This window comes from Primulina eburnea, unplaced genomic scaffold (genome assembly GCF_022965805.1).
Source record: "Primulina eburnea isolate SZY01 unplaced genomic scaffold, ASM2296580v1 ctg574_ERROPOS1476974+, whole genome shotgun sequence".
NCBI lineage: Eukaryota > Viridiplantae > Streptophyta > Magnoliopsida > Lamiales > Gesneriaceae > Primulina > Primulina eburnea.
The window spans coordinates 95,294-104,406 of record NW_027331360.1 but is presented as its reverse complement, the minus strand read 5'-3'; the positions used below and the strand labels follow the sequence as shown (position 1 = coordinate 104,406).

General features: G+C 44.3%; 1 protein-coding gene across 1 annotated transcript; it reads right to left on the bottom strand.

The window, feature by feature from the left end:
* Positions 1 to 255: 255 nt before the first annotated feature.
* On the bottom strand, positions 256 to 894 carry LOC140821471 (uncharacterized). Its single transcript, XM_073181968.1, has 2 exons — positions 678 to 894; positions 256 to 605 (listed from the first exon to the last, which is right to left on the bottom strand). Exons 1-2 carry the CDS (start codon positions 892 to 894, stop codon positions 256 to 258), a joined length of 567 nt encoding a protein of 188 aa, XP_073038069.1.
* Between the last annotated feature and the right edge of the window lie 8,219 nt (positions 895 to 9,113).

Sequence of the window (9,113 nt, the reverse complement as noted above, 5' to 3'; positions counted from 1 at the left end):
CTACTGAACCAGATGCTCCTACACTTTGAGCTTGTTGTACCCCTTTCTGTGGACAGACTCTAGGGAAGTGTCCCTGCTGTCTGCAGATGTTACAGCGACCCATCACACCTTGGCACTAATCTGTGGCATGTCTGCCTCCACAAGAACTGCAATACACACCTGTATACTCTGTACTCTGACCAGGACCTCTCTGTCGTGATCCACTGGAGCTCGACGAACTGCTCCCTGATCTCTTGAACTGTTTTCCCTTTGCTTTCAACTGGTCTTTCCTCCCGCTGCTACTGCAACCGCTCTCAAATCTGGAAGGGGTTGTACTGAGGGTTGTGGTGGTCTAGGAGTTGGAGCGACATAGGAAGTGTTTCGTTGTCTCAGCAATCCAGCTTCTGCCTCTTTGGGACGGTTCAAAGCATCAGCAAAGTTTTTGGGTCTACCGGTATTCACCAAAATAAAGATATCTGGATTCAAGCCACTGATAAACTGATCCGCAACAGCTTTGTCATTTCCTGCAATGTGGGGTGCAAATCGGAGCAATGTAGAAAACTTAGCAACATATTCTTCTATGTTTAGTTTTCCCTGCCTCAGATTGGCAAATTCGGCACCCTTGTCTTTTCGGTATGACACAGGAAAGAATCGTTAATAGAACTCGGCGTTAAAGACTTTCCAAGTAATCTCTGTGCCGCGATGCTCCAATGCTCTCTTCGTGGTAAGCCACCAATTCTTTGCAACGTCTTGCAGTTGATGCCCAATAAGTTTAACTCGTCGTTCGTCAGTGTAGTCAAGAGACTCAAATAGCATCTCGATGTCATCGATCCAACTTTCACACTTAACTGAACTTTCTATGCCCTTCAATGTCGGTGGTCGGAATGGCTGAAACCTCTTTAATAAAGTCTCCATCTGTGTAGCGGTCACATCCGTCGGATCATTGGATGTACTGCCCTGTTCTGGTGCCCGACATGCTGCAGGTTGCGGTACTCATCGAGGAGGCATATATGATTATCAAACGAATTAGTACAAAATCTATATAATCTGTCTCAGTCCTCCTCTAATCATATACCTCTGATCCAGAATCGGTTATGATTTAGTCTTTGCAAATACATGCTGTAATCAACTCAGATAACAAAACAAGATGTACTAGGGAAAGCAATAAATCATGCTAGCACAAGAAAGCAAGGAAGAGAATTCAATCTGCCCCCGCTCATTCTATCCTATTTCAGTCTAAAGGATCTATCGCTCTGGTACCACTTGTTGTGGGGACCCGGGCTCTAACTCAATTCTTTTTGGGATTAATTGGATCTTTGCTAAAAAATGTGAGTCAAAAATTTTGCTTTTAATATCAAAACAATTGTATATAAATCATATACAAGCAACATCTTTATTTTATTTCAACAAAAGTAAGTACATGTTTTGTTTCCTTACATCATTATACAAACTAATGTTTAGAACACATTACATATCAAATGTAAACACTCCTCGCTCATCTGCTATGCCTGTAATCTCCACGCTATCTCAATCTCTCATCTTCGTCAAGTTCTTATGAACTGTAGTAGCCCGAATTCCAAATTGGGTAATTAACGGATTAATGGTGATTAAGAAGGTTTAAGGTGTAATTTTGACCGAGTCATGATCGGACGGACCGAAGATGGTTCGGAAGCACCGAAGAGTTCGGAAGGTCCGAAGTGGGTTCGATGGATCCGATCATGAGGTGTCAAGAGCAGCTGGACACGTGCATGTTCGGACGGTCCGAAGTGTATGATCGGAGGATCCGATAATGAGCTGTCAAGAGCCAATGGACACGTAGCGTTCGGACGTTCCGAAGTGTTGTTCGGAGGATCCGAACATGGCCTATAAATAGTGCTCGGATTTCTCATTTTTGACTTGCCAATTTCTTGAGTTTTCTCTCATTTTGGAGAGTTTGGAAGGTTTCTAGGGTTAGTTGTTGGTCGAGCGATAGCCAAGAGCTGCCAGGAGTAGTAGCGTAGCGGCGCCTGAGTTTCAAGGCAATCGACATCAAAGGGCTGTCGACGGACGAAGGTAAACCCTAAACCTTTGGTAGTACTAGGGAGTACTGGTTTTGCTAGTTGAGCATGGTAGTATTGATTGAGTATGCTTTTGATGCGTAGGCTTGTGCTAGACCTGATTAGCGGTGCTGCGTAAGGCTAGGCTTGCTGTGATAGAGGTACGAAAGTACTATCCGAGATATCCTGGTTGAGTATACATTCATATATGTGTTGCATGATTATTTGCTGCATTGTTATATGTCATATGACGCATGCTATTATGTCACGTTTATTACTGCACGTTGCATTTCATGTTGAGCCGTATTCTCCTTTGAGATAGCCTTTACTGTTGAGCTGTATCTCTTTCGAGATAAGCTATATCTTGGGGCCGCTCAGCCCTGTCTTGTGGACGCATGGACACCGAGAGTACACAGTGGCCGACGGGTCGGGAGGGCTTCGGTGGTCCGGGACATTTTAGGTCCACGTCTGTCTTGTAGTGGATGAAGTGACCCAGAGGTGTACCGCGCGGCACTATCCACTTGGCGCCTCTAGACTGAGCATTGTTGAGATCCTTTTGTGACTCCTGTTTCTTGACTACCCCGGTATCATGATCATAGCATGTGCATTTCATATAGGTCTGTATACTCATACTTTTGTACTGGGCGTTCTTATCGCTCACGTCCTCGGTTTTGTTTATTCTTGGACACCCCATTCCCACGGGGCAGGCCTCAGGTTGGACAGCTCAGGAGGAGCAGGAGGAGGACGTTGAGTAGCTGGTTGGTTTAGTTTATCGGTATTGTTTTGATTCGATATGGTTGTTTTGGGTATTTTATTTTGAGTTATTCTAGACTTCGATTGGGTTGTATAACCATTATTTTGTTGACTATTTCCGCTGTTATCTCTGATTATTGTTAATTAGGTTAATTGCATGCTTAGTTTTTGATTAGTAGGTGATTCTGGAACGGGTCACTACATTTATGGTATCAGAGCATGCATACGATTTTGGGATATAGATTTCTGTTTTGGGATTTCCGTTGACCAATTTACTAGTTTCCCCATTTTATGTTGTAGCGATGGCTGACCACTTTGGTGACGGGAGTAGTCAGGGGAGTGTAGGTCGATGGGGTGACCAGGACGATCATAGACGTCATTCTTTCTGTTTCTACTCCGATGGGTCATTCGGTGTTAGCGAAGCGTCTAGTGATGGGTTGTCCTTTAGATTTTGAGGGTAACGATGTTGTTATTTTCGTTTTGTTCATCCTCTAAACTTGATTTCGAGGACGAAATCGTTTTAAGGGGGGGAGAATGTAGTAGCCCGAATTCCAAATTGGGTAATTAACGGATTAATGGTGATTAAGAAGGTTTAAGGTGTAATTTTGACCGAGTCATGATCGGACGGACCGAAGATGGTTCGGAAGCACCGAAGAGTTCGGAAGGTCCGAAGTGGGTTCGATGGATCCGATCATGAGGTGTCAAGAGCAGCTGGACACGTGCATGTTCGGACGGTCCGAAGTGTATGATCGGAGGATCCGATCATGAGCTGTCAAGAGCCAATGGACACGTAGCGTTCGGACGTTCCGAAGTGTTGTTCGGAGGATCCGAACATGGCCTATAAATAGTGCTCGGATTTCTCATTTTTGACTTGCCAATTTCTTGAGTTTTCTCTCATTTTGGAGAGTTTGGAAGGTTTCTAGGGTTAGTTGTTGGTCGAGCGATAGCCAAGAGCTGCCAGGAGTAGTAGCGTAGCGGCGCCTGAGTTTCAAGGCAATCGACATCAAAGGGCTGTCGACGGACGAAGGTAAACCCTAAACCTTTGGTAGTACTAGGGAGTACTGGTTTTGCTAGTTGAGCATGGTAGTATTGATTGAGTATGCTTTTGATGCGTAGGCTTGTGCTAGACCTGATTAGCGGTGCTGCGTAAGGCTAGGCTTGCTGTGATAGAGGTACGAAAGTACTATCCGAGATATCCTGGTTGAGTATACATTCATATATGTGTTGCATGATTATTTGCTGCATTGTTATATGTCATATGACGCATGCTATTATGTCACGTTTATTACTGCACGTTGCATTTCATGTTGAGCCGTATTCTCCTTTGAGATAGCCTTTACTGTTGAGCTGTATCTCTTTCGAGATAAGCTATATCTTGGGGCCGCTCAGCCCTGTCTTGTGGACGCATGGACACCGAGAGTACACAGTGGCCGACGGGTCGGGAGGGCTTCGGTGGTCCGGGACATTTTAGGTCCACGTCTGTCTTGTAGTGGATGCAGTGACCCAGAGGTGTACCGCGCGGCACTATCCACTTGGCGCCTCTAGACTGAGCATTGTTGAGATCCTTTTGTGACTCCTGTTTCTTGACTACCCCGGTATCATGATCATAGCATGTGCATTTCATATAGGTCTGTATACTCATACTTTTGTACTGGGCGTTCTTATCGCTCACGTCCTCGGTTTTGTTTATTCTTGGACACCCCATTCCCACGGGGCAGGCCTCAGGTTGGACAGCTCAGGAGGAGCAGGAGGAGGACGTTGAGTAGCTGGTTGGTTTAGTTTATCGGTATTGTTTTGATTCGATATGGTTGTTTTGGGTATTTTATTTTGAGTTATTCTAGACTTCGATTGGGTTGTATAACCATTATTTTGTTGACTATTTCCGCTGTTATCTCTGATTATTGTTAATTAGGTTAATTGCATGCTTAGTTTTTGATTAGTAGGTGATTCTGGAACGGGTCACTACATTTATGGTATCAGAGCATGCATACGATTTTGGGATATAGATTTCTGTTTTGGGATTTCCGTTGACCAATTTACTAGTTTCCCCATTTTATGTTGTAGCGATGGCTGACCACTTTGGTGACGGGAGTAGTCAGGGGAGTGTAGGTCGATGGGGTGACCAGGACGATCATAGACGTCATTCTTTCTGTTTCTACTCCGATGGGTCATTCGGTGTTAGCGAAGCGTCTAGTGATGGGTTGTCCTTTAGATTTTGAGGGTAACGATGTTGTTATTTTCGTTTTGTTCATCCTCTAAACTTGATTTCGAGGACGAAATCGTTTTAAGGGGGGGAGAATGTAGTAGCCCGAATTCCAAATTGGGTAATTAACGGATTAATGGTGATTAAGAAGGTTTAAGGTGTAATTTTGACCGAGTCATGATCGGACGGACCGAAGATGGTTCGGAAGCACCGAAGAGTTCGGAAGGTCCGAAGTGGGTTCGATGGATCCGATCATGAGGTGTCAAGAGCAGCTGGACACGTGCATGTTCGGACGGTCCGAAGTGTATGATCGGAGGATCCGATCATGAGCTGTCAAGAGCCAATGGACACGTAGCGTTCGGACGTTCCGAAGTGTTGTTCGGAGGATCCGAACATGGCCTATAAATAGTGCTCGGATTTCTCATTTTTGACTTGCCAATTTCTTGAGTTTTCTCTCATTTTGGAGAGTTTGGAAGGTTTCTAGGGTTAGTTGTTGGTCGAGCGATAGCCAAGAGCTGCCAGGAGTAGTAGCGTAGCGGCGCCTGAGTTTCAAGGCAATCGACATCAAAGGGCTGTCGACGGACGAAGGTAAACCCTAAACCTTTGGTAGTACTAGGGAGTACTGGTTTTGCTAGTTGAGCATGGTAGTATTGATTGAGTATGCTTTTGATGCGTAGGCTTGTGCTAGACCTGATTAGCGGTGCTGCGTAAGGCTAGGCTTGCTGTGATAGAGGTACGAAAGTACTATCCGAGATATCCTGGTTGAGTATACATTCATATATGTGTTGCATGATTATTTGCTGCATTGTTATATGTCATATGACGCATGCTATTATGTCACGTTTATTACTGCACGTTGCATTTCATGTTGAGCCGTATTCTCCTTTGAGATAGCCTTTACTGTTGAGCTGTATCTCTTTCGAGATAAGCTATATCTTGGGGCCGCTCAGCCCTGTCTTGTGGACGCATGGACACCGAGAGTACACAGTGGCCGACGGGTCGGGAGGGCTTCGGTGGTCCGGGACATTTTAGGTCCACGTCTGTCTTGTAGTGGACGCAGTGACCCAGAGGTGTACCGCGCGGCACTATCCACTTGGCGCCTCTAGACTGAGCATTGTTGAGATCCTTTTGTGACTCCTGTTTCTTGACTACCCCGGTATCATGATCATAGCATGTGCATTTCATATAGGTCTGTATACTCATACTTTTGTACTGGGCGTTCTTATCGCTCACGTCCTCGGTTTTGTTTATTCTTGGACACCCCATTCCCACGGGGCAGGCCTCAGGTTGGACAGCTCAGGAGGAGCAGGAGGAGGACGTTGAGTAGCTGGTTGGTTTAGTTTATCGGTATTGTTTTGATTCGATATGGTTGTTTTGGGTATTTTATTTTGAGTTATTCTAGACTTCGATTGGGTTGTATAACCATTATTTTGTTGACTATTTCCGCTGTTATCTCTGATTATTGTTAATTAGGTTAATTGCATGCTTAGTTTTTGATTAGTAGGTGATTCTGGAACGGGTCACTACATTTATGGTATCAGAGCATGCATACGATTTTGGGATATAGATTTCTGTTTTGGGATTTCCGTTGACCAATTTACTAGTTTCCCCATTTTATGTTGTAGCAATGGCTGACCACTTTGGTGACGGGAGTAGTCAGGGGAGTGTAGGTCGATGGGGTGACCAGGACGATCATAGACGTCATTCTTTCTGTTTCTACTCCGATGGGTCATTCGGTGTTAGCGAAGCGTCTAGTGATGGGTTGTCCTTTAGATTTTGAGGGTAACGATGTTGTTATTTTCGTTTTGTTCATCCTCTAAACTTGATTTCGAGGACGAAATCGTTTTAAGGGGGGGAGAATGTAGTAGCCCGAATTCCAAATTGGGTAATTAACGGATTAATGGTGATTAAGAAGGTTTAAGGTGTAATTTTGACCGAGTCATGATCGGACGGACCGAAGATGGTTCGGAAGCACCGAAGAGTTCGGAAGGTCCGAAGTGGGTTCGATGGATCCGATCATGAGGTGTCAAGAGCAGCTGGACACGTGCATGTTCGGACGGTCCGAAGTGTATGATCGGAGGATCCGATCATGAGCTGTCAAGAGCCAATGGACACGTAGCGTTCGGACGTTCCGAAGTGTTGTTCGGAGGATCCGAACATGGCCTATAAATAGTGCTCGGATTTCTCATTTTTGACTTGCCAATTTCTTGAGTTTTCTCTCATTTTGGAGAGTTTGGAAGGTTTCTAGGGTTAGTTGTTGGTCGAGCGATAGCCAAGAGCTGCCAGGAGTAGTAGCGTAGCGGCGCCTGAGTTTCAAGGCAATCGACATCAAAGGGCTGTCGACGGACGAAGGTAAACCCTAAACCTTTGGTAGTACTAGGGAGTACTGGTTTTGCTAGTTGAGCATGGTAGTATTGATTGAGTATGCTTTTGATGCGTAGGCTTGTGCTAGACCTGATTAGCGGTGCTGCGTAAGGCTAGGCTTGCTGTGATAGAGGTACGAAAGTACTATCCGAGATATCCTGGTTGAGTATACATTCATATATGTGTTGCATGATTATTTGCTGCATTGTTATATGTCATATGACGCATGCTATTATGTCACGTTTATTACTGCACGTTGCATTTCATGTTGAGCCGTATTCTCCTTTGAGATAGCCTTTACTGTTGAGCTGTATCTCTTTCGAGATAAGCTATATCTTGGGGCCGCTCAGCCCTGTCTTGTGGACGCATGGACACCGAGAGTACACAGTGGCCGACGGGTCGGGAGGGCTTCGGTGGTCCGGGACATTTTAGGTCCACGTCTGTCTTGTAGTGGACGCAGTGACCCAGAGGTGTACCGCGCGGCACTATCCACTTGGCGCCTCTAGACTGAGCATTGTTGAGATCCTTTTGTGACTCCTGTTTCTTGACTACCCCGGTATCATGATCATAGCATGTGCATTTCATATAGGTCTGTATACTCATACTTTTGTACTGGGCGTTCTTATCGCTCACGTCCTCGGTTTTGTTTATTCTTGGACACCCCATTCCCACGGGGCAGGCCTCAGGTTGGACAGCTCAGGAGGAGCAGGAGGAGGACGTTGAGTAGCTGGTTGGTTTAGTTTATCGGTATTGTTTTGATTCGATATGGTTGTTTTGGGTATTTTATTTTGAGTTATTCTAGACTTCGATTGGGTTGTATAACCATTATTTTGTTGACTATTTCCGCTGTTATCTCTGATTATTGTTAATTAGGTTAATTGCATGCTTAGTTTTTGATTAGTAGGTGATTCTGGAACGGGTCACTACATGAACCCTGATCCTATCCCCCCTGTTGTCATGCACACATACAGACACAACAACAGCCGAAAACTCCGGTGAGAATAAATCCCAGTATAAAACTTGTATACATGCATGTCATGCAATTAAATACAAAATCATAATACAAGAATCGGTAATTGTGACACATTAGTGAAGACAGATAAAACAATCATGCAAATAGTCAATAGCAATTCGTCCCATAGTCTATGAAACGTAATTCATATAATTCAAACTCATATCTTTGACTCGATTCGTATCTAAATCTAGGGATCCCGGTGTGAATAAGACGTAACAAGTCTCCCACCTACTCTCCCAATCGGGGTGGCGGTATGTCTTATTCCTAGACTTCGGCCCTATCCGTATCAAATGTCTACAATCGGAGTCAATCTTTTCCTATGCCTCGATACCACCGAACATCTAGAAACTTGGCATATCTGCCAATGACTCTCCTATCTCAGTACTAATATATAAATCAATATACAGTACAATTAAAACAAGTATGTGGTTTTGGGAAACTCAAACCGAATCTGATTCGAGTTATTCTTCCCGAATCAAACATTGATGTGACACCTCGACCCGTTTACAATAAAATAGCAGCGGAATTTAAAATTTTCTTTCAAATGGAAGGAGTTTCAAAATACAATACCATAAAATGTTTAAAGGTAAATACATGATCATTCAAATGATATAACAAAAATACAAAATATCATTCCTATGATCATGTTCCAAAAATGCTAGCAAAATTACATCTTCCTTCCAACTTCGTATTCATATGACTCCGGGCCACAATCAACGTCATGGTCCGTCGCTCTTATCTGCATCACATGAAATAACTGAAA

Bases quoted from the DNA above. Each gene is read 5' to 3' on its own strand.
- LOC140821471 (XM_073181968.1), bottom strand. From the start codon at position 894: ATGGAGACTTTATTAAAGAGGTTTCAGCCATTCCGACCACCGACATTG. The intron at 606-677 runs GCACAGAGATTA...CATACCGAAAAG, and splicing joins GAGAGCATTGGAGCATCGCG to ACAAGGGTGCCGAATTTGCC.